The sequence below is a fragment of the Bos mutus genome, chromosome 8, assembly GCF_027580195.1.
Source record: "Bos mutus isolate GX-2022 chromosome 8, NWIPB_WYAK_1.1, whole genome shotgun sequence".
NCBI classification, from domain to species: Eukaryota; Metazoa; Chordata; class Mammalia; order Artiodactyla; family Bovidae; genus Bos; species Bos mutus.
The window spans coordinates 43,846,049-43,872,559 of record NC_091624.1 but is presented as its reverse complement, the minus strand read 5'-3'; the positions used below and the strand labels follow the sequence as shown (position 1 = coordinate 43,872,559).

The 26,511-nt window shown below is 38.9% G+C and overlaps 1 protein-coding gene across 2 annotated transcripts in view; it reads left to right on the top strand.

The window, feature by feature from the left end:
- LOC102267253 (contactin-associated protein-like 3) overlaps positions 1-26,511 on the top strand; it is a 237,709-nt gene that overhangs the window by 127,858 nt on the left and 83,340 nt on the right. For both annotated transcript variants that reach the window (XM_070375524.1, XM_070375523.1), the window contains exons 5-10: positions 512-715; positions 1,649-1,824; positions 2,888-3,031; positions 7,111-7,372; positions 15,775-15,921; positions 25,153-25,324. In XM_070375524.1, the coding sequence (XP_070231625.1) occupies positions 512-715; positions 1,649-1,824; positions 2,888-3,031; positions 7,111-7,372; positions 15,775-15,921; positions 25,153-25,324 (1,105 nt within the window). The remainder of the gene's footprint in view (positions 1-511; positions 716-1,648; positions 1,825-2,887; positions 3,032-7,110; positions 7,373-15,774; positions 15,922-25,152; positions 25,325-26,511) is intronic.

Below are 26,511 nucleotides of genomic sequence, written 5' to 3'. Positions count from 1 at the left end.
ATATCTGGTATCTTTATGTGTGTCTTTTATGGCCAGACAAAAATATATTAAAGTGACTGCTTATGTGAGAATTGTTAAAAGTCAGTTTCTGGTTCAGAAATAATTAAGCCCTTTACATTGAATGACACTATTATTAATTTCTTACCAGTCTGTGAGAACTAGTATAGCTTTTCAGAAAAACAGAAATGTTGAATGATTATTAAATGTACAGGGAGATTTTATTCAGGGGAAACTGACTTTTAACTTTTTTTCCTGATCTTTGTTATTTACAGGATGGAAATAGGCCAGTAAAAGATAGGAGAAATTGAAATTAACCAACATTTCTAGATGATACATTTTGGGGAAGATGGAAGAAAAGGCAAATAGTGGAGTTTAGATATGTCAAATATGTTAGATACTCTAAACAAGCCAGAGATATGCTATGTGTGTATATCTGTGTGCTGACTTACACATTTCAACGCACTGATAAGACTGTATTATAATTAGACCACATTAATGTTTTCCATTGTAGGATCCGAGATGGTTCATTTTGATGGGAAGAGTTCTTTGCTGTACACATTTAATCATAAATCCATGAATCCAATCAAAGAAGTTATTTCTCTGAAATTTAAAACCAGAGAGAACAATGGGATTCTACTCCACAGAGAAGGACCAAATGACAAACACATCACCCTGGAGTTAGTTAAAGGAAAACTCATCTTATTCCTTAATTCAGGTAAAAAAAAAAAAAAGTGTTTTGGGGAAATACTATTTAGATGAAAGTATCCTTTGTGATGGATTTTGCTTCGCAGTTAAGTAGTTAATTTAAAACCAGAGTACTTTTGGATGTGAGGGTGATCTGGCTTGGCTAGAAAGGTGTTCCCTTCCTCCCTCACAGCTCCATATGCGTTCCTCCCAAAGCTGCGCACTTGGTTGAAGAGGACCACCTTCTCCTCTAGAGGAGGGCCATTCTTTGGTCAAGGGTATATGCGTAGCTTTGCTTCTCTGCTAGAACCTCAAAACAAGCTCTCAAGGTCCATTTGCAGGAGAACGTAGGGTCGTCAAGCTTCCAAGACTCCAGACACATCCAAATGAGGCATTCCATGTGGCAGTCTGCCTTTCTTTAAAAAACAAAACAAACATACAACAAAAAAGAACACTTTTGTGAAAAAAAGTAGACCCTATAAATAATTATTCTGAAGACCAAAACTGTCCAGACAAATGGACACGTGGTCACCTACAGTTGAGCTATACTAAGAACAGCATGTGTGCTCTTCAGTATGCTTTTATGTAAAAAGTTTTATTTCTTGATAATCATGTAAGATCAGTAGTAGATGCTCAATAAATAACCTGATAATATCATGATGACAAGGGTGGCTTATTGGAAACTTTTGAAGTAGTCCTATGGATGAGGACCTAGGAAGAAAATATTTTCAAGAAAATTGAAAATTCAGTACATAATAATAATAAAACAAGTTAGATAGAAGATGCTACTCAATATCAAAGAAGATTGTATTTAAGATTAAGATAAAAGCAGCTCGCCAGTTCTTGGGATAAAAGAATGTAAGCAAAGTGTAACTGATGTGAAAAATGCTAAACCTGAAAACACTGAAGAAATCATGGTATTGAGCTGGATGGAACGGTGCATTTACACTTCCTCTCTTTTCAGGTCATGCTGACTTGCCCTCGCCTGATGCTCTCATGCTGGGCAGTCTGCTGGACGATGAACACTGGCATTCTGTTCTCATTGAGCTCCTCAGTACAGATGTCAACTTCACTGTGGATACACACACTCATCATTTTCGGGCAAAAGGAGAGTCCAGCTATGTGGATCTCGATTATAAGGTGTGAAATGACCTTTTAAGTATTACAGACTTTATCATTTGATTGCAGCGTAATCTTCTAGAGAAAATACTACTACGTTGAAAAGTTCCCTTTCCTAATAATTCAGAACTCTGATAAAATATTTCCTATGTGTGGTAACTTCACACTGGAAGATACATGCTCAAGCTATTGAGACATTTTATTCCTTACAGATGTTAGTCTTCACATGAGAGTAAATAGTTGTTAAATTTAGGAAATCCATACTTGAAGAGCTACCAGTTCAACAAAGAATATTTTTAAATGCATTTGTTCACACAGTTCTGTATTCCATCTGGCGTTTGGCTGTGAATATTACCTTGGAGATTTCTTTGTTTTAGGGCAATCCTAAACAGAATTAGCTACCTAGGATAATTTAGAGAAGTAATCCACATATATTCCAATCTGAATTTTTTAAGTAACAAGAAAGCCAAATGCACAGATCTCAGAATACTGTTTCTTGGGGTTTTTAAACACTGGATGATATTTGCAGCATGTTGCCCACGTGTGTCTAATATACACTGAAATGCATTGTTTGTTCTGCCAGTTCTGCTGAGCACATCTGTCAGCAAACCAGGTTTCAACATTCACTTGGTATGAGTGGCCTCAGCAGCAGAGACCAGCTGGAGATTCTGGTCTTAAATGATATTATTAGTGGCTTTGTAATTCTCATCTCTCAGAGTTGTGGCAAAGAGCAGGATCCCACAGTCTAGTTTATAAAGTCGAATATCATCACAGTAGGCTGCCTTGTCACAAAAATCGAAATTTACGATGGGCATAAAGATGCAATATTCCCCATCAACAAAAATAACAGAACTATATGAGTAGCAGCAAATTATAAGAAGGATATTTAATATATTTATCTCAGTGTAATAAATAAAGCATTGGTAAATACATATAAAACCTCCTTTGAAATTAGCATGATAATATAAAATAATGCCAAGCAGATTTGAGACAATTACCATTATACCCAATAATCATACATGTTTAGTCAGGTAATCAGAAAATCATTAAACAATGTTATTTATGTCATTTTTTTCTTTCTAAGATCAGCTTCGGAGGGATTCCTGGTCATGGAAAATCAGTGGCATTCCCACATAAAAACTTTCATGGCTGTTTTGAAAATCTCTATTATAATGGAGTGGATATCATTGATTTGTCCAAGAAACACAAGCCACAGGTCCTCATCATGGTAAGAAAGTCTATACGCAAGTTCAAGAGAAAAGGGAACTGCAGTTTGATTGATTCAGCTTTAAAATATACCTCTTCTGAAGGCAGGGAAGGTACAAATCACATGAATCGTTATCCTTAGATATCCTTGGGGAATTGGTTCCAGGATCCCCGAATTGGAGCAATGGATGCTCAAGTCCCTTGTATAAAATGGCACAGTATTTGCATATAACCTAGTCATATCCTCCCATATACTTTAAATCGACTCTAGAATATGTATAGTACCTAACACGATGTAAATGATATGTAAATAGTTGTAAATACAATGCAATTGTTATGTGAGTAGTTGCTGGTGCTGGTCAAGTTCAAGTTTTGCTCTTTGGAATTTTCTGAAATTTTTCTTTCTGAGTATTTTCCCGGTTGGTTGGTTGTATATGAGGATGCAGAACCTGGGTATACAGAAAGCCTACTGTACTTTTTTTAGTTTATGTGTGGTTTCATTTTTATGTGTTCGTGGAAATAGATGAATAGTTTCACAAAAATGTTAAAGTGCAATCATATTAAGGCATTTTAATGCAGTGTTTTTGTTTTCAATTGGTTTCTTCCTTCTTTCTCCATATTCTCCACATGGCTACAGTCGCTCTGTCAAGCTGGGATGTTACAAAGCTAATATTTGTCCTTCCTTGTTTGGTCTATAGTAATGGAATCCTCTATAGATAGATAGACTCATACTCACACATGTATTTATGAATCTGTATGCTTCCACATTTGACATTGTTTACAAAAAAATCATTTTATAAAAGTTTTTCTCCATCTAGATTTTTTGATTCAACAATACCTTGTAAGAATTCTTTTCCATTATCAGGAGTAGTTCTACATTAGAATGTCCACATCACTATCCATTAGGAAAACATACCATTATTTATCTAGTCATTTCCTACTCAGGGCATTGCTTTATCTCAACTTTTTTACCACTATAAGCTGACAGTTGCACATGTGTGCTCAGTACAGGGGCTTCCCTTTTGATAGGATAAAATTCCAGAAGTAGAATTTCTTGGTCACAAATTTTATACAGTTTTACATTTTAATAAACGTTGTTGGATGGCCTTCCAAAAAGCTATAATATGACATTTTCCACCAGCAATGTATGTTAGAGCTTTCCATCCCATCTCAGGCAACCCTCATATACCCCTGCCAGCTCAAGGAACATGAACTAATATCTCTTTGTTACTTTGTGTTTATGGGACTACTGGTGAATTAAATAATCTTCTCACCTGTTTTTTGTCCATTTGGACTTGTTTTTCCGATCATTGTTCACTCTTATTCTTTTGCCTAATTTTTATTTTATTTCTTTAATTTTTGGTCAATTTACAAGACAGTTTTATATTTGATAGATAACCCTCTGTCATTCATGGTCCATATATTTTTTCATATTTATCAACCTTATATTAAATATTACATAATATGTTGAGTTTATAAATATTTTCACTTATATGTGGTCATTAGGTCTGTATATTTCTTTATAGCTTTGAAATGTCTCTAAAACCCTATAATATATACATGGTCTCATGGGTTTTCCTGTAAGAATTTTTAATTGGTTTTATTTAGTTTTTAAATAAAAAAACCTAAATCTTTGATATTTATTCTTTATGTGATATAGGATTAATTTTTGTATTCTACCTGATAGATATCCATTTGGTCCTACACTATTTAATAACTAACCCACCCTTTATCCCACATAGTTGAGTTTCCTTACATACTAAGTTTTACCAGGTGGCTCATTGGTAAAGAATCCACCTGCCAATGCAGGAAATGTAGGGGATGAAGGTTCGATAGCTGGTTTGGGAAGATACCCTGGCAGGGGGAAATGGCAATACACTCCGGTATTCTTGCCTAAAAATATCCCATGGACAGAGAAGCCTGGCCAGCTAAGTTCATGGGGTTGAGAAGAACTGGACATGACTGAGCACACATACTGGAGAAGGCAATGGCACCCCACTCCAGTACTCTTGCCTGGAATATCCCATGGATGGAGGAGCCTGGTAGGCTGCAGTCCATGGGGTCGCTAAGGGTCGGACACGACTGAGCAACTTCACTTTCACTTTTCACTTACATGCATTGGAGAAGGAAATGGCAACACACTCCAGTATTCTTGCCTGGAGAATCCCAGGGATGGGGGAGCCTGGTGGGCTGCCGTCTATGGGGTCACACAGAGTTGGACACGACTGAAGTGACTTAGCAGCAGCAGAGCACACATACATGCTAGCTTTATTAAAATGTAACTATATAATGTATATTGTATATTATATATATGTATTATAGCTATATATTATATATTAATATATAACTAATATATTCTCAGATGTTTTTGTGAGTTCCTTATTCTGTCCCACTGCTGTGTCTATTCCTATACCAATAACACACGGATCTGCTTACAGTAACTTCATAGTATGCTTTGCTATCTGGTAAGTTAAGTTCTGTCTCACTGGCTTTTTATTTGTATTATTTTTTTTGGAGAGGAAGAGTAATGTTTGGGTATGTATTCTGCTATCTGAAATCTATAGAAAAGTTTTTAATTTCAGACAAAATTCATGTAGAAGGTTTAATTGGAATTATATTGACCCCATTCCGTCCAAGCACTATGATTAAAAATAGTTTGTTCCTGGAGCAGTAGACATATCATAAGGATTAAAAATGTCTTTAAAAACAGAATTATATACAAATAAAAACAGCCTGCTAGACAGATCAGATCTTAGGCTGGGTGATAGCCTTGGGTGATTTGGTTTGTAAGAACTTCAGAGAAGAGACCAGCCTACCTGTGGCAGGACCAGCCTGGCCACATTCTTTTCTTCAGACATGCAAAAGCACATGCCCTACCTATAGTAAGATGTAGCTATCACCTGAGTGACACACTTATAATCACATTTACATAATCAAGACAAGTACAAGAAAGTTCTTGGAGTAAGTTATCCTTTGTGCTAGCCTTCACATTGGAGAAAAACATCTAGCACCTCAAGAGAGGAAAATTGTCTCTTTTATGTTGTATCCCACACCCAGCATTGTTGCTATTGTTGTTCAGTCCTCAGTCGAGTCTCTTTAGGACCCCATGGACTGCAGCATGCCAGGCTTCCCTGTCCTTCACTATCTCCCACAGTTTGCTCAGATTCATGTCCATTGAGTCTATACGGCCATCCAGCCATTTCTCATCCTCTGTCGCCCACTTCTCCTTCTGCCCTCAGCATCAGGGTCTTTTCCAATGAGTTGGCTCTTCACATCAGGGGGCCAAAGTATAGGTGTTTCATCGTCAGTCCTTCCAGTGAATATTCAGGGTTGATTTCCTTTAGGATTGACTGGTTTGATCTCCTTGCTGTCCAAGGGACTTTTAAGAGTCTTCTCAAGCCCTGTTCAAAAGCATCAATTCTTTGATGCTCAGCCTTCTTTGTGGTCCAGCTCTCATACTGGTACGTGACTACTGGAAAGACCGTAGTTTGGACACCCAGCATTAAGTCTGGGAAAGATTTGGCTCAGGATTCCTTTGCAAATGCTTGGTAATGGAGATAGACAGTTCCTCAGAAACTCAGAAATAGGTTTACCCAGCTAAACAGCACTTTTTCTTTTCATTTTTATATTTATATATTTTTGGCTGCATTGGGTCTTCATTGCCCTTTTGTTGCTGTGCATGCACGGGATTTCTCTACTTTCTCTAATTGCATTGCATGGGCTTCTTATTGTGGTGTCTCATTGTGGTGTCTCTTGTTGCAGAGCGTGGGCTCTAGGGCTCACAGATTTCAGTTGTGGTGCATGGGCTTAATTGCCCCGCGGGATGTGGGATCTTAGTTCCTGGACCAAGAGTCGAACCCATGTGCCCTGCATTGACAGGCAGATTCTTAACTACTGGGCTACCAGGGAAGTTCTTGAACAGTGCTTTAAGGGACCTATAAGGCAAATCTGGATTTAAGTTTGATGGGGAAGCCTCATTTTAAAAATCCTAGATTGCTGAATTGTTGATAAGAAATTCAGTAAGTCTTGGAAAATCTGTTGTCTGTGAAATGAAAGCATTCCAACTGTGCTTTCCTAAAGTCTGTTTCACTGTGTTCACAGGGAAATGTGTCCTTCTCCTGCTCACACACGCAAACTGTCCCCATGACTTTTCTGAGCTCCAGGAGTTACTTGGTGCTGCCAGGCATTTCCAGAGAGGACAAAGTGTCTGTGATCTTCCAATTTCGAACATGGAACAGAGCAGGACTGTTGCTGACCAGTCAGTTTCACCATAGGTCAGGAGCTCTCATCCTTGTTCTTAGTGATGGAAAACTCAAGCTGAGTCTCTCCCAGCCTGGACATCCAGCCAGGGACATCACAGCAGGTAATAAACGTCCTCCCTGAGATAACGCATAGGTATTTGTTGTGACTATATCTTCTTGCATGTAAACCTAAGATGGGTAATCTTTAAAATAAATGAATGGCTGAATACATAAGATAGTCATAATCCTACTAGAGAGAACTAGATTGCTTTTTCCTTTGAAGTAGGTAACTCCAGGCTGTTGGTGTGTCAGTCAATATGATGTAGCATAATTATCAAAAAGTTTAAAAATAAATGATCATAAACTTGTGGTTACCAAAGGGATAAATTAGAAGTTTGGGATTGACAGATATTCACTACTATTAATAAAAAATGGGTAACCATCAAGGACCTACTGTTATAGCACAGAGAAGTTTACTCAGTATTTTGTAATAACCTATAAGGGAAAAGAATATGAAAATGAATATGTATATTTATACATATATATATGTATATACACGTGTGTATATATGAATCACTTTGCTGCACTCTTGAAGCTAACACAACACTGTAAACCAACTATACTTTAATAAAAAATTAAAGAAAAAAAATTATTTGTAAGTTTGAGGTAGAACCTAGAGGTAAACTTGAATTACTAGAAGGCATTAGACTATCCTAAGGAGTCTTAAGAAAATAGATTTCTTTCAACTGTCTTTTAAACCTATATACACATTGATTTTCAAAATATTATAAGTTACTTTTCTTTCTTATGTCTGAGCCATTGCTTCCTTTGTTCCTACTTGTTTTTGGTGAGGCTGCTTCTAAATGGGTGAATGTTCTATAGTTTTTTGAGAAGAACCTGTTTATTTCTAGACTCACTTCTGAGTCGTGTTATTTTTTAACTTTGGGGACTGCTTTACATTTAAAACTGATAAATTTAAACCTAGGTAGACTCATGGCATGTCATTCCTTGAAGGTTTCATGTGGAAGGACTGTCTTGTCTGATCTCTGGTTATCAGTTTGGGACTGAAAAGCTAGGAATGAAGACTAAATTTTCCTTTTTTTATATAAATAAAAAAACATATATATGACGATTAGCATGTAAATGAACAGAGTCGACAGTGTCAATTCAGATTCAGTCAACTGCTTAAATCTTGGCTCAGTGGTAAACTATCTGCCTGCAACCCAGGAGCCACAGGTGACGTGGGTTCACTTCCTGGGTCAGGAAGATCCGCTGGTAGAGGAAATGACAATCCACTCCGGTATTCTTGCCTGGAGCATCCTATGAACACAGAAGCCTGGCAGGCTTCAGTCCATAGGGTTGCAAAGAGTCAGACGTGACTAAGGCAACTTAGCATGCACACATAATTTACATGTAATATGAACTAAAAGAGATAGCTTTTTAGTGTTGTTCATGTGGGTACACACTGTCCTTCCCCCCCACACACACATATATATATGTCAGGTATTGAATATTTTATAAGCTGGCACTGACACAACACATAAATATTTTATTGCACTATTTTTAAAGGTTTTACAGTGTAATGTGCCATTTTTCAGAAGCAAACCAAAGGTGAATTTCTTGAGATGCTTGCTTCTTACTTTAGCAACATTTGAAAGGGAATCTTTTATGTAGCTGAAGTAGATGGAAAGTAAGACAGGCTGCAAAATTTTTTCACTTTAAATGTTGTATCAAGTACCCAAATGTGTACCAAATTGAAACTTAAATTTCATTAAATGATATTGAAAAAGCATCTTGTATCCTATTTCCAGGTTGTAGGTAATTTTTCCTAATAGTTATCTCAAGACAGTTCTGAAGAACTGGAGAAATGTACCAAAGGTGTAGATTCTAGTGCATATGTGTTTCTGGGGCAGGGCTAAGGAAGTGGGTCATAGAAACAGAGGAAAAGTGGGAGCAATAAAGGAAAAGGAAAAAATGAATGTCTGTATTCACCCTTTACGACCGAGGATGAGATGGCTGGATAGCATCACGGACTTGATGCACATGAGTTTGGGTGAACTCCAGGAGTTGGTGATGGACAGGGAGGCCTGGCGTGCTGTGATTCATGGGGTCGCAAAGAGTTGGACATGACTGAGCAACTGAACTGAACTGAACTGAACTGATTCACCCTTTATAAGAAAAGACACAATTCTACCCTTTGCCATGTTGTGTGTAGTGCTATGGTCATTATCCTGTTATTAGAATAAATTATTTGATTTATGAGGTGGTGTGTGAGAGGACTCCTCTCCCTTGCATATTTCCAGGTCTGCCTTTGATAAGCAGCCCACTTGTTCTCATGAAGCCTCAGGGTCTTCATCTTTAAAATGACACTAATAGGTGTTATGGTGAGAATGCAGGGATTTAACATATCTAAACGCTTGGCACCATAGGGTCAATCAGTAATAACACAATAACCATTAGTTATCAGTATTTCAACACTAGCACTACAATCATGGCATCACCCCCAAGATTGAGGCCTTTAGAGGGATTGGAAGGGTGTGGTAGAATTAGCATCATATCTATAGTTGCACAAATCAAAAGTCCAAAATTTATTTTCTGGTCTCCATCCATCCTTTGACAATCATGTTGCCTGGGAAACAGACTGTCCTTTCATCAGAAGTGGGCTGACTTGAAATCACACTGAAGACAAACAAAGGATGAGATTTATAATGGAGAGAAGGAGACAATGAATATAAATGCCTGCATTTTATTTTTAAATTAAAATGGCTAATTTTTACTAAGAACAGTCTTGTGTCACATAGACGGATGACATCTACTACAAATTCAAGATAATCTGGAGTGCTTTCTGCAAATTCTCCATGTGAAATACCTCAATATGCTAGATTAGTGGTCCCAGCCTTTTTTGGCACCAGGGACTGGTTTTGTATAAGACAGTTTTTCCACAAACCTGGTAGGGATGATCAACTCCACCTCAGATCATCAAGCATTAGATCCCAGAGGCTGGGGACCCCTGTGCTAGATAGAGAAAGACAGAGAGAGAGAGAAAGTGAGACAGAGAGAGAGAGGGAAGGAAAAGGTGGTTGGGTGAGGGAGAGAAAGGAAATATTTCACAAAATCAAACTAGGTTTTAATGACAGATTTTAAGTGAATATAGTTATTATACTGACAGGTATACGATATAACAATTAAGAGAAACCCCAAATGATAACGCTGAAAATAACATATAGAGAGTTTTTTTTTCTGGTTCATCCTCTTTAGCTCTCAGATTACAGAACTTCTTTCAAAACTTTATTTCAGGTTCAGTTTCATAATATATGTTTTAAGTGTCTAACTTGAATCCTCCATATTCTAGTTTTCAACTTTTCTCATGATTTTTCATGAACGAGTGTTGAATCTTTGAAAATGTTTCTGACTTCACCAATAAAAAACAAAAAGCAAGAGTGCAGCATTTTTACTGTCTGTACATGGTAGTAGTAACTAGCGACTTTAAAGCCATCCCCTTCCTGAAAATGAAAATGTTTGGGGATGCATTCTAATTAATATTTAACAGTATGAGAAAAACAAAATTTTAGCTGCTTCACAGCAGGATCTTTGAACTTCTGGGCCATGCTGGAAACATTTCTGGCTCAAGTGGATCTTACATGTGTGCTAAGTCGTGTCCGACTCCTTGTAACCCTATGGACTATAGCCCACCAGGCTCCTCTGTGCTTGGGATTCTCCAGGCAAAGATACTGGAGCAAGTTGCCATTTCCTGCTCCAGGAAACAGAGTGGTTTGGAGTGGATTAGATTGGAGTGGATATTGAACTGGATTGCCATTACTTCCTCCAGGTGATCTTCCTGATCCAGGGATCGAACCCATGTCACCTAAGCTCCTACATTACCGGCAGACTCTTTATTGCTGAGCCACAGGGAAGCCCCAAGTAGATCTTGGTGGTGGTAGTTTAGTTCCTAAGTTGTGTCCAATTTCTGTGACCCTGTGGATTGTAGCCTGCCAGGCTCCTCTGTCTGTGGGATTCTCCAGGCAAGACTACTGGAGTGGGTTGCCATTTTCTTCTCCAGGGGATCTTACCCACCCAGGAATCGAACCCAGGTCTCTTTCATTGCAGGCAGATTCTTTATCAACTGAGCTATGAGGGAAGCCCCAAGTGAATCTTGAGTCCAAGTCATTAATGAGAGATCCAGCAGGAAAAAAAAAAAAAAGCTGGTTTGAAGAGCATTTGAAGGACATGGATTTACATGGTCACATGGGTTGTAAATACCAAAATGTGATATGAATTAGACAGGACTGGTTAACTTTCTACCAGAAATATGCACTTACTTTTGAGGGGTAGACTAAAATGCCCACTATTCTCTAACATAACTTCTAATTCATAAGATCGACTTCTAAACTTACAGAGCTGTAAAGAGTCTGTGCCTTTAACATTCGTAAAATGTGTTAGTTAAATATATTGGGACATACCAGAAGATGCTCAGATTGGAGTCATTCAAGCTCACTAGTACACTCAGTCAGTCAGTCAGATCAGTTGCTCAGTCGTGTCCGACTCTGCGACCCCACGGAATGCAGCATGCCAGGGTTTCCTGTCCATCACCAACTCTTGGAGCCTACTCAAGCTCATGTCCATCGCATCAGTAATGCCATCCAACCATCTTATCCTGTCTTCCCCTTTGCCTCCTGCCTTCAATCTTTCCCAGCATCAGGGTCTTTCCAATGAATCAGTTCTTTGTTTCAGGTAGTCAAAAGTATTGGAGTTTCAGCAGCAGCATCACTTTCCAATGAATATTCAGGACTGATTTCCTTTAGGATTGAGAGGTTGGATCTCCTTGCAGTCCAAGGGACTCTCAAGAGTCTTCTCCAACACCACAGTTCAAAAGCATCAATGCTTCGGCTCTCAGCTTTCTTTATAGTCCAACTCTCACATCCACACATGACTACTGGAAAAAAAATAGCTTTGACTAGATGGACCTTTGTTGGTGAAGTAATGTCTCTGCTTTTTAATATGCTGTCTAGGTTGGTCATAGCTTTTCTTCCAAGGAGAAAACATCTTTTAAATTTCATGGCTGCAGTCACCATCTGCAGTGATTTTGGAGCCCAAAAAAATAAAGTCTGACACTGTTTCCATTGTTTCCCCATCTATTTGCCATGAAGTGCTGGGACCAGATGCCATGATCTTAGTTTTCTCAATCTTGAGTTTTAAGCCAAGTTTTTCACTCTCTCTTTCACTTTCATCAAGAGGCACCTTAGTTCGTCTTCGCTTTCTGCCAAAAAGGTGGTGTCATCTGCATATCTGAGGTTACTGATATTTCTCCAGGCAATCTTAATTCCAGCTTGTGCTTCTTCCAGCCCGGAATTTTGCGTGATGTACTCTGCATATAAGTTAAATAAGCAGGGTGACAATATACAACTTTAATGTACTCCTTTTCCTGTTTGGAACCAGTCTGTTGTTCCATGTCCAATTCTAGCTGTTGCTTCCTGAACTGCATACAGATTTCTCAGGAGACAGGTCAGGTAGTCTGGTATTCCCATCTCTTTAAGAATTTTCCACAGTTGTGATTCACACAGTCAAAGGCTTTGGCATAGTCAGTAAAGCAAAAGTAGATGTTTTTCTGGAACTCTCTTGCTTTTTCAATGACCCAGCGGATGTTGGCAATCTGATCTCTGGTTCCTCTGCCTTTTCTAAATCCAACTTGAACAACTGGAAGTTCACGGTCCACATACTGTTGAAGCTTGGCTTGGAGAATTTCGAGCATTACTTTACTGGCGTGTGAGATGAGTGCAATTGTGCGGTAGTTTGAGCATTATTTGGCATTGCCTTTCTTTGAGATTGAAATGGAAACTGACTTTCCCAGTCCTGTGGCCACTGCTGAATTTTCCAAATTTGCTGGCATACTGAGTGCAGCACTTTCACAGCATCATCTTTTAGGATTTGAAATAGCTCTACTGGAATTCCATCACTTCTATTAGCTTTGTTCATAGTGATGCTTCCTAAGGCCCACTTGACTTTGCATTCCAGGATGTCTGGCTCTAGGTGCATGATCACACCATCGTGATTATCTGGGTCGTGAAGATCTTTTTTGTACAGTTCTTCTGTGTATTCTTGCCACCTCTTCTTAATATCTTCTGCTTCTGTTAGGTCCATACCATTTCTGTCCTTTATTGTGCTCATCTTTGCATGAAATGTTCCCTTGGTATCTCTCATTTTCTTGAAGAGATCTCCAGTCTTTCCCATTCTGTTGTTTTTCTGTTTCTTTGCACTAATTGAGAGGAAGGCTTTCTTATTTCTCCTTACTATTCTTTGGAACTCTGCATTCAAATGGGTATATCTTTCCTTTTCTCCTTTGCCTTTAAACTTCTCTTTTCTCTTTCTTTGTAAGGCCTCGTATGACAACTATTTTGCCTTTTTGCATTTCTTTTTCTTGAGCATGGTGTCAAAAAAATCAAGTAGTCTTCTCACTGTTGCTTTTCAATGAATGAAAATTGATTTTTTTTTATGACCCTCTTCCTTGTTGACCAAGACAATTTCTAAAGATTCCAATTATTCCTGCCCCCACCCCCTCTATTGAAACATTCATTATCTGGGGCCTGCTGTGCAAGCTGCAGCGGCCTCCTGTGGAGGGGACAAATCCCTTGCTGTTAGCCAAATAACACATTTTGGCCACTGGCATGCGAGCAGAAGGGACCTGTGCCACATCTGAGTAGAAACTGCCAACACCATAGCAAGATTCTGCCAGATGCTGTTTTCTCTCTGCAGAAAGACAGGGGGTTGGCCTGTGTATTAGCCTGGTGCTGCTTGAATGAATACCTAGAGTACAAAGGATACAGAGCCAGATGGCCTGGGGCCAGATCAAGAAACAAACCCTAGCTGTTACTCATTGAAACTTTGCTGTTGTTTATGTCTACAAAATAACCTAGTAGAAGCTAACACACACACACTGCGTGGGTGAGTGTACTGGGACACCTAAGGCTTGATGTATTTGCATGACGCAGCACTGGGTTTTCATTCAATAGAAAACCCTACAAGTTGGTCTGTAGTAGATGTTAGAGCCATGCACAGTTGGTGGGCAGTCAGTGATTCAACTAATTTATCATTCCAGCTCCAGCACTTGAAGAAAACATAGATATTTCATCTGATAGATTCAAGAGACAATGACTGCTTTGAAGGAATTAATAGTAGTTTTAAAAATGGATAGGCTTCCCAGGTGGCTCAGTGGTAAAGAATCCATCTGCCAATGCATGACACACGGGTACAATGCCTGGGTCAGGAAGATCCCCTGGAGTGGGCAATCCACTCTTATATTCTTGCCTGGAAAATCCCATGGACAGAGGATCCTGGAAGGCTGCAGTTCATCGGGGCACAAAGAGTTGAACACAAACATGACTGAGGATACACGCATGTGGTGTGATGATAGCTGGAATACATTGTATCTTATTTGGAAAGAAAAACAGAAAATGTAAAAATGACATAAAATGAAAAACAATTCCCACAACCAAAAATGAAGGTTAATATTTAAGAATATTTCTTGCCACTCTTTTCCATCTTTATCCAATGTTTGAATATGTACAGACACACTTTAATGTAATGCTTTTATAAACTTTTATTCTATTCTATGAATTTTCATGTTTTATTAATACTTAAATTGTTATTTTTAAAGACTGTCAGTATATTTTTTAAAATAGTCTGCCAAGAATATTATAGATAATGACAATATATGAAAGTGAGAATAAGTTTTTATTTTTATAACTTGCATTTTTGGAAACTACCTGTACTTCTCAGCATCACAAACTATCAGTGGGCTAGATGAGGCTAAAATATGTCCGATGCCATGTAATTGGAAATAGTTTATGATTTCATGATTGTTCAGGGTCATTCATAGAAATTTTATTCTCTTAAGGCCCTAGGACTGAAACAAACCAATGCTGTGTTTTTCAAGGCAGGATGAGTGATCCACTCTTCTTTTCACTTTACCCCTTCATTCTGATTTCTTTCTTTGTCCCCCCACCTGCTTTTTTTTTTTTTTATGTGCACCTTTTTGACTAAACTGAATGATGAGAAACTGAAGTATATCCCTGGCACTGTGCATAGAGGCCATAGTAATCCTAACTGAACATAATCATTTTTGTTATTACATAAACAAATACCAGACAGGCCAGTCCATGACTGATGGATCAGACACAAGGATCCTCTGCAACCACAAAATTTACTCGACAAGACCCTCCTCCAGCTGACATGGGTAGCACCTTCTTCTAGATAAGCATGACCAACATACCACATAACCTAATTGCCTGCTTAGAAGCCCCCAGACAAGTCCACATCTATCCTTCACCTTTCTCTGTCTCTCTGTGTCCCTGTGGTGCATTCTTCATTGCTCACCCAGCTGAGTGACCTAGGTGGGCTTCAGATGAGTTCTTGGTGGTCTGTGGAAGGTGGCCCAAGGTATGCATCATATTGTTTTCAAGTACTTGCTCTGTTGAGGTATTACCAAGGTTTATAGGAATTTATTTTAACCCATTTTGTTTACTTCCAGGTGCTGGATTAAATGATGGGCAGTGGCATTCTGTGTCCTTATCTGCAAGAGGGAATCACCTGAGTGTGATGGTGGATGGTGAGGCAGCTTCCATGGCTCATTCCTTGCGTGGGCAGATTGAGTCAGGCGACACCTACTATTTGGGGGGTAAGTGAAAGGAACTGGGCTGCATTGGTGGTCAAACCATCTTTACCTTTTATGCTCCTGCCTTCTAAGGCAATTCATAGTTTTACATGAAAATTAATAGTGAAGAATGGTTTTTCTCTTTTAGTTATAGTCATTGAGAATTTTGAGTGATCAAAGATGATAAATTGTGGTCTAAAAATGAAAGCCAGATAGATGGCCTTGTTTAAAAGTGCACATCATAAGGTTGGTTTTAAGTTTGGCATTTGTTTTCAACTACGGTTGCATATTGCAGTCACCTGGAAGGATTCAAAATGCTGATGCCTGGCTGCATCCCCAGAAATTCTGATGTAACTGGTTCCATGCTGAGTGCTTCTGCCTAGTTGCTCAGGTGCATTCTTTCCTGCAGTGTGGTCTGAGCCACCAGGGAAGCCCAAGAATACTGGAGTGGGTAGCCTATCCTTCTCCAGGGGAACTTCTTGGCCAAGGAATTGAACTGGGGTTTCCTGCATTGCAGGCGAATTCTTTATGAGCTGAGCTACTAGGGAAGCCTGACCTGGACAACAGGTTTTTGAATACTCTCTGGTGATTCTATGTGGAGGCAATACTGAGGGTAATTGCTCTCTATTTCTTACCTTTAATACCTTGCCATCAGGAATTTTCCTAAAGCCAAATGACGCTTACAATCTTTCCTTCAGCTTTTATGTGCCAGGTTTTTTGCTGCATGGGGGTGTTCTTCTGTCTGTTGGCTTCTTTTCTGCCCAGGGCCTGGCTACTCAAAGTGTGGTCCATGGACCAACAGTATCAGCATCACCCGGAAGCTCTTAGAAATGCAGATGTGCCATCTGGACTTCCTGAACCAGAATCTGCATTTCACCAAGATCCCCAGGAAGTCTGCTGCATTTTAAAATTTAAGAAACTTGGACTTCCCTGGTGGTTCAGGGGTTGGGATTCTGCCAATGTAGGGGACACAGGTTTAATCCCTGAATGGGAACATTCACATGCTAAGGCAGCTAAGCCCATGCACCACAACTGCTGAAGCCCAAGGCCTTAGGGCCCCTGCTCCCCAACCGGAGAAGCCACCCCAGTGAAAAGCCCGCAACCACAACTAGAGGGTAGCCCCTGCTCACTGCAACTAGCAAAACCCACGTGCTGCAACGAAGACTCAGCACAACCAAAAATAAATAAGTAAATAAATAATTTAAAAAAAAGATGTCTATTCCCACTGCCTAATACAGAAGGGCATCATTATACACAACAGAGGAAGAGATTAATTCAATGGCTGTTAATACGTCATGCATGCGTGTTCAGTCGTGTCCGACTCTTTGCGACCTCATGGATCATCCCCTGCAGTCTCCTCTGTCCATGGGATTTCCCAGGCAAGAGTATTGGAGTGGGTTGCCAAGCCCTCCTCCAGGGGATCTTCCTGACCCAGGGATTGAACCGTGTTTCCTGCATCTCCTGCACTGCAGATGGATTCTTTACTGCTGAGCCACAGGAGAAGCCCATTAATATGTCACTCATTGCTTAGTGATGGATTTTACCAAGACATCACCAGTCCATCACCCTGGGATGTAGTCAGTGGGTGTTTTGCCTGCTTAGTGAACCTTGACTGAGTCCATCCAGGATCTTTTCCACCAGGGAGGGGGAACTTCTGAGGGTAATAAATCTCCATCCCTGGAGCATTCAAGTGAAAAATCCTCAGCCACTGGAAGCTTAGAACTGTCAATAGTAAGACTTATTTTTAATCTTGGCTTGAAGCCCTCTCTGACATTATTGCTGTTTTGCATTTTATACTTTTTATTTTTTTCTAAAATAAGTTTGGAATCATGGTGGAGATAGCTTGATAGCTCAACAAGAAAGTATAAAATTCTCCCTTGAGAATTGACAAAAAGTACATCAACCATGAATTGGGTTGTTTAATCTTTGAAGTCTCCTAAAGCAAACTTCATGGGGAAAGGTGGAATTGTGCCAGCAGCTTTAAAAGTTAAGATTGCTTGCTTTTCTTGTTTGCTAAATGTGATGCATTTCTGACCCAGATACTCTTTTAAACCTTTACACTTAAATGATGGGTTTTATAGCTCAGGAGAGGAACAAATTCCTTCAAAGCTAAATAAAGAATTTATCCAAGAACTGTAATTTAAAAGATAAAATATTTTGAAGCACTGACAGATACAGAAAGAACAATCTGTGTCTACTGTTTAATGACACAAAATAAAATACCTTTAACATTTTGTATTAAAAAGTGAAAGAAAAATACTTCTCAAATCATCTTTTGTATGGAACATACTGCATTCTCAGAATGCATGGCTACTTGAGAGTAGGTACTTTCCATAAATATTTACATACTGATGCAACATGAGTCAGTTGTTACTGTGAAATAGATCATATGCACACACTTTAAAAAGACTATAATATTTCATAAAAAGAATATATATGGGTGCATCCTCTTGTCTACAAAATTAGCCACTACAACACTTGAGGCTTCTGTTGCTCCTCTAGACTTTAATTCCCCTAGTTAAGTATTACTCTGCTTTTTCAAAGCCAGTCTTTGTATATTGCTTTTTTAATAATCTATCATCTATGTAGATAACTTTAAACAATAAATTGTCTTGTGTTGCCTCGTTTTTAACTTTTTTGAAGAGGATAAACCTGCGTTCATTCTTCTGTGACTTGCTTTTTCTGTTCTACATTCGTTTTTGAAATCCAGCCGTGTGGCTGCGAATAGCTGAATTTAATTAATTTTCATGGATGTGCGGCTTTTTGATGCATATTGTACCATATTTTACTCTTCCATTTTACCATTTTATGTTGATGGACGTTTTGATTGTGCCCATTTTTATTTTAAAAATGCTGTAAATATCAGTGTAGCTGCTAAGAGACATCTTGCCAGTGATTTTTAAGTTTTTCCTTATGCATAAACTATCTGACTCCTAAGAAGTACAGTTAATTTAGTGAAACAACATTCAGTACTGGGGTTTTAGTGGCATGCTCCAATGGTTAAGATGAACGAATGCTCAAGAACCCACAGTTGTCACACTGGTTGTGCACATACACCTGGCCTTTGGCTTCATTACTATCTATTTAAGGATCCTAGAGAGCTAGAGGAAATGTGTTGAAAAAGATGTAATAAGCCTTTCTTATGTATTTTCATAAAATTGTGTTGATATACAGAGAACTGTCTTGTTAATATGGTTTCCAAGAAGAAACAGTGTTCCTAAGACGAGTGGAATTGCAAAGTTTAAACATCCCACGAGATGGCATAATGACTTTTCTTCATTACAACTTTCCTATTTTTCTAATGTAATTCTGTGTTGGCACTGTGTGGCAAAAATAGGACTTGTAATCACAGCACTTTCTTCCTAACTAGTGTATAAATTTAGAGTAGCCTCTATAAGCATAGCTATAAATATCTAGTTGACTCCTACAGAACAGTTTCAGACACTGATTCAAATGAAGCCAGTCAACTGTATATCTTACACCAACATAACAGCATCTTTTTTCCTAGAGAAAGAATATATACTATTTTAAAAATTCAAGTAAAGCCTTTTCCAGATTAAAACAAACAAGTAAAACCAAAATGGACTAATTTACTGATGTTAAATAAAAAGATAGATACTATTTTTACTCAAGGAAAACCAGGAGAGGCAGGTCTAGGACCAATGAGCATGGAGTTCTGATTCTCAGTAGATTTATTATATTCACAATTTTTATGCACATGTAGAACCTTTGCTCAAGGTTTCCATATTTGTCTCCATGATATGTTGGACTTTCCAATGCTGTTCTGGGTAAAGTAGGGTAGGTCAGCTACAGCTTGAGCTCCACTCCTGAAAACTCTAATGTCCAAAGGGTAGCTTCTGTCAGTATCTGTTTACTTACCTTCTTGCTCAGTGTCTGTAAGTACCAGAATATGTATGATGTTGACAAAGAAGTGAAGTTCATCCAGTCTATGCTCTGTAGCAATATTGGGACTAATAAAGTCAGTGTTCCTGGGTCATCTAGGTGAAAACCAGCTAATGATATTTGACTTTTCAAGGAAAACAATACTCCCTGTTCTGAAATACTACTTGACCAGGTTTCCTTCCCATTACTGTTTTTCCTGATGGACAGTCAACTGCAAGTTTCCAATTATCATTATATGGTCAGTTGAATTTTGTTGTGATGCTTCCCCATGAAAGCAGACTAGTATGGCTTGCTATTACAGTTTCTTTTTTTTTTTTTTTTAACTGAAGGATAATTGCTTTACAGTATTGTGTAGGTTTCAGCCAAACATCCACATTTTTTGTGTTGTTCAGTTGCTAAGTCATGTCCGACTCTTTGCGACCTCTTGGACTGCAACATGCTAGGCTTCCCTGTCCTCCATTATGTCCTAGAGCTTGCTCAGACTCATGTCCATTGATTTGGTGATGCCATCCAACCATCCTGTCCTCTATTGTCCCCTTCTTTCCCTGCCCTCAATCTTTCCCTGGATCGGGGTCTTTTCTAATCAGTTGGCTCTTGGTATCAGGTGGTCAGAGTATTGGAACTTCAACGTGAGTCTTTCCAATGAATATTCAGGGTTGATTTCCTTTAGGATTGACCAGTTTGGTCTCCTGCTATCCAAGGGACTCTCAAGAGTCTTCTCCTGCACTACAATTTAAAGGCATCAATTCTTTGGGGCTCAGACTTCTTTATGGTCCAACTCTCACATCCATATATGACTACTGGAAAAATCATAGCTTTAACTATATGGACCTTTGTCGGCAAAGTGATGTCTCTTAATACACTATATTGGTTTGTCATAGCTTTTCTTCCAAGCAGCAAGCATCTTTTAATTTCGCAGTCACTGTCCACAGTGATTTTGGAACCCAAGAAAATAAAATTAATAAAATCTGTCACTGTTTCCAGTTTTTCTCCATCTATTTACTATTAAGTGATGGGACCAGATGCCATGATCTTAGTTTTTGGGATGTTGAGTTTTAGCCAGCTCTCCTCCTTAGGGTGACCATATAATTTCAGGACACTTCAGCAATGAAAGAGGTGATTTCAGTGATTATTGCAGGACCACAGCCTAAACCAAGGCTCTCTGGCCACCTGAAAATCTCTATTCCATCTTGTCCTGGCAATCTCAGAGCACACTATCTTACAGTAAAAAGGGTCATCTATAAAATAACAATATTTCTAAAAGTCCCATCAGAACTCTGTGATCTAGGTATCACTTTTGAAAATTTTATACACCCTCCTGGGTGTCTTTTCAGGGCTGTGCTGGGTCTCTGTCGAGGCATCCAGACTTTCTCTAGCTGTGGCACACAGGCTTAGTTGCCCTGCTGCGTGTGGGATCTTAGTTCTCTGGCCAGTGATCGACCCCACATCCCCTGCACTGGAAGGCAAATTTTTAATCACTAGACCACCAGGGAAGTCACAAGCTATCCCTTTTTCCTTTTTGCCTTTTCTTAGTCTGAACTTTTTTTTGTAATTTTCCTCTAACAGCAGTTTCACTAATAGTCCACTGTACATAAATTTTTGGTGCCCGCTATTAGGGGCAGTGGAAAGTAAAGCTTTAATAAATTCCTTTCTATTGAATCTTTGTACTGCTCAATAGCATACTTGCACTACAGAGTTGGGGAATATTAAGTTATGTTCAAAATCCCCTGAGTGTCCTTCTGTGAAATGTTAGCAGGCCAGTGAGCCTATGACAAGTCTAATGAAGTTTCATCTGAGGACCCATTCTGGTGTATTGACATAAATGACAATTTATCTGTCATCCTCAGAGGTACTTAAACTTCTGAGTCCCTCAATTGTGATGGATATCTTTCATTAATTTAGCAGTAACTACTCATTGTCCACTTCACTGTCCATCCCAAATCAGGTCACTGATGAATGGCCCACTAGGGCTGTGGGGCAACCATCTGTATGGAAAAATGTCTCCTGCCCCGAGCTTCTCTTGGGCTGTGGTACCCTTACTTCTTGACTTTTATATCATAGTTGGAGAATAGAACACTCATTGGTTTGACCTTTCCTTCTCCTTGTGACTAACTGGATATGGTTTTTCTTTGTCCTAACAGGTATAGTTAGATACTGTGATGTGTTCTGGATGAGTTTGAGGATGGCGATCTGGAGAAAAGGAAGAAAACAGAAAAGGATTAACAGGGATTCCACAAAATGATTTACTGACTTCATGTTTCCTATGTTTTATCCTAACATTCTTAGTTACTAAGTGCAGTAAGTAAAAGTCACCTAGATGATACAAGGGCTTCCTAGGTGGCTTAGCAGTAAAGAACCTGTCTGCCAGTGCAGGAGTTGTAAGAGACATGAGTTCGATTCTTGGCAGCCCACTCCAGTATTCTTGCCTGGAGAATCCCACAGACAGAGGATCCTGGCAGGCTATGGTCCATGGGGTCGCAAAGAGTTGGACATGACTGAAGCAACTTAGCACAGCACACAGCACAGCATATAACATATAAAGATACACCAAGTTTCTTCCAAATATATCCAATCCTTCAGAAATTCTCTTATAAATGAAAATGTGTGTGTTTTCACATAAGACAAGAAAATGGTAAAGGAAAGCTGCAGAGTTAAACAGTTCTTTATGATATAAAGTTAAAATGGAAACGTCAAAGTCCCTTTGAAGTTAATTTCTGAGGTTTCATTGTGCCTTTCATGATTTCAACCTGATGCAGTCCTCGGTTTGTTTTGAATTCTATTTGTCAGAAATACAAACCATTAAAGCCCCAATCACTGAAAGAAAAGTATAGAAAAACTCTGTGTATTTTATGAAAATTCTTAGGCAGAAAGCTAGCATCCATTATGCAGGAACAAGAAGAGGCTCTGTCTTCAGTTCTTGCTCTTTGAAAGTACACCAGCAATTTCAAGACACAAGTACAAAGAGAGATGAATGAAAAACACATAAGTACAATGAACAAAATCTTTACTTTACAAAATACTTATTCCTTTTGATTTAAAAAATAAGAATCTTATAAAATAACCCCAAACTGTAAATATTAACATAAGAATTTCTGAATATTAAAATTATTGGAAAATACAAAGCAGAATAGTTAAAATAGTTCTATAAGTGATATAAATGAAACATTGTAAGGCAAAGCATAAATAAAATAGGTAAATTTCATGTCAAGCATAAAATTTGCTTGACAATTTTTGGGAATTATTACAATGTTAATCATTTAGAATATTGTCCTTGTTTCATATTTGCAGATGAAAATAAAGTGTTCAATTCAGTTAAACACTTTGAGCTTTTTTCCCATGTAGAGTTGTAGCTTTCATTCCGTAGGAAGCTGCCTCTGCATGGGAGTTTCGCGTGTGGGTGGGTTAGTAGGGGTAATTCTTTGAAACAGCACCTGGAAGGTTGAAAGAGTAACTGTGATGGGCAGAGAGACAAGTTGAACTGCAATGCAGTTGCAGAAGAAGCCTCTGAAGACCCCAAGGGTTCTCTGAAGCAGGCATGCACTTTAAGGAGGTCCCAGTTGAAAAAATGGTGTGCAGCCACTGTGTTGCATCACTCCATTGCATTCTCGGGCACTGTGGCTCCTCAGGACAGACACAGCCTTATGAGAGTAGCTCCCTGCAGCCCAGCTGTTCCTAGGGAGGGCCTCAGTCTTGAGCAGAGGGGAGTAATGTGATCTGGACTCTGTACAGCAGGTTTCTCCAAATTGTTGCCTTTTTCAGAAGCATTTCACGGTGACAGCATCCTCTTAGCCTAACTTTCCCCATCCTCTCCTACATTGTCAGTCTTGCAGTAGGCAAATCTAAGAACCTGTGATTTCTTTAGGAGACAATTTAGGGGAGGGTGAGAGGACACTCTAAACCCTGCTGGCCTTACAAGTGGAAACAAAGGTGGCTCTGGCCCCCACTTGCTTTGATTTTGATTTTAAAGTCTTGTCCTTGTTCATAATCATTCTAAGAACTTTATCTCTTGGGAGACCCAGGAGGATAAAACAGAACTACTCTGTAGGAATTATGGTTGGTAACTGTACAGCATACCAATTAATGTCTGTAACAGAACTTGTAAATTTTACTCTTATTATTGAAATTAATCAAAGGTCATTTCTTTTTTCCATAGAACATTGTGTTGCTTGTTTTCTCCATTATTCACAATGCTATATAGTTATGAGATATTGTTAATTTGTTTGTCTATTCATGTTGAAATATATTTGACTAAAATGCCTAATTAAAAAAATAAAAGTAAGTATAAATTACTATTAGACCAGCTATTATCAGAAGTGTTTAAAAATATGCCTGTGAATTCACACATGTGGATATTTAACAATATTTAGATGAATGGAGGGTATCCAGGTCAATTCTCAATTTAAGATTATTTTTAAGCATTTGAAATTTATTAAGTCCTCTTATGCCTATAATTTTTTTTCTGATTCTGCTCTCACATGCCTTTAGTTCATCTAGTTTAACATCATACTAAAAGGAGTGATGTCTTAAATGTACTTTCAAAAAAGAAATCAGACTGGTTAAATTAAAAGTGAAGTAACTCTATTTGTCAGATTTCACATCTTCCCTTCCTCTCATCTCTCTTTAAGCCTGGCTTTAGTCATTATTTTTACAGTTTACCAATACCAACACATTTTGTTCTTGTCAGCTCTCCACCACCCTATCCATGGGTGATGTGCCCTTCTCAAATTATGTTTTTCAGTAACTAAATTGTGTCCGACTCTTTGGGAACCCATGGATTCCAGCATGCCAGGCTTCCCTGTCCTTCACTATCTCCCAGAGTTTGCTCAAACTCATGTACATTGAGTCGGTGATACCATCCAACCATCTCATCCTCTGTTGTCCCCCTCTGTTCTTGCCCTCAATCTTTCCCAGAATCAGGATCTTTTCCAATAAGTCAGCTCTTCAAATCAAGTGGTCTAAGTATGGGTGCTTCAGCGTCAGTCCTTCCAATGAATATTCAGGGTTGATTTCCTCTAGGATTGACTGGTTTGATCTTCTTGCTGTCTGTCCAAGGAACGCTCAAGAGTCTTCTCCAGCACAATTGGAAAGCACCAGTCCTTCGGCTCTTGGCCTTTTTTATGGTCCAACTCTCACATCTGTACATGACTACTGCACAAACCGTAGCTTTGACTAAATGGACCTTTGCTGGCAAAGTGATGTGTCTGCTTTTTGATATGCTGTCTAGGTTTGCCATAGCTTTTCTTGCTTCAGGTGTCTACTAGCAAATGGAGGTAACAATTTTTGCTAATGAGAAATACTGTACAATATTTTTTCATAACTGTTTTTTTCTCCTCTGTCTCCGTGTTCATTCAGGCTGTCCTGACAACAGTTCTCACCCTGGATGTACTAATTCCCTGGGTGGATTTCAGGGCTGCCTGAGGCTCATTTCCATTGGCGACGAAGCAGTGGATCCCATATCCATACAGCAGGGGGCGCTAGGGAGTTTCCGTGACCTCCAGATAGACACCTGTGGCCTCACAGATAGGTAGGCAATCTCACCTCAGCATGCCTGTTTTCAGGGTGTTTTTTGTTTGCTTGTTTGTTTTAATGTTTAATTGGGCGGTATTTGTTTTACAATGTTGTGTTGGTTTCTGCCATACAACAATGTGAACCAGCCGTAAGTATACATGTGTCCCGTCCCTCTTGAACCTCCCTCCTTCCCCCACCCCATCCCACCCCTCTAGGTTGTCACTGAGCACCAGCTTGAGTTCCCTGCATCATATGGCAAATTCCCACTGGCTACCTCTTAATATTTTATATATGGTAATGTGTATGTTTCAATGCTAGTCTCTCAGTTCATCCCACCCCCTGCTGTTTTCAATTTTTGATAGTAGATTAGAAACAAATAAGCTGGTGAAAGAGAGCATCTTCTTGCCCTTTCTCCATTCCCAATATTCCATTCCATAGGGGAAAATTATATTTATACAGAAAACAAAAACGAGAAACTTTAAGTAATCATTTCTTTCCAATGATACTTCTTTAGAATACACACTGTCATGAATTTTCCTTGTATATGCCTCCAGGCTACTGAATTCATACAGAATACTATTGATGCTGTTATAATTATTGATGACTATATACTTTAGAAATTTCTAACACTTCAAAGAACAGATTAGAATATTCTAAAGAGATCATGGAGGACCCAGAAATAAAAATTCTGTGTGGTTAGCTGCATTCACCTTACATTCTCTATTCTATAGGAAAAATGAAAAGTAACTCTTTGATAAAAGTTGAAGCTTTAGGGATTTCTAGTGATGGACACGACTGAGCGACTTCCCTTTCACTTTTCACTTTCATACATTGGAGAAGGCAATGGCAACCCACTCCAGTGTTCTTGCCTGGAGAATCCCAGGGACAGGGGAGCCTGGTGGGCTGCTGTCTATGGGGTCGGACACGACTGAAGTGACTTAGCAGCAGCAGCAGCAGCAGTGATGTGGTAAACACAGCACAGTGGAGAGTATTCAGTTGCCACATATTGAGCAAAGTACTCCACTTTTCTGGAGAAGATTAGAAAGGCAAAGCTTTAAAACAATAACATATTAAAATTTCTAAGCATTACAACTTTACCAAAGTTATTTGTTAGCCATACTATCAGACTTGTAAGTAATTTTGGCTAAAAGGGATGGCTTAATCATCACACATGCACCTTTTTTCTGTGCCTAGTATGTCTGA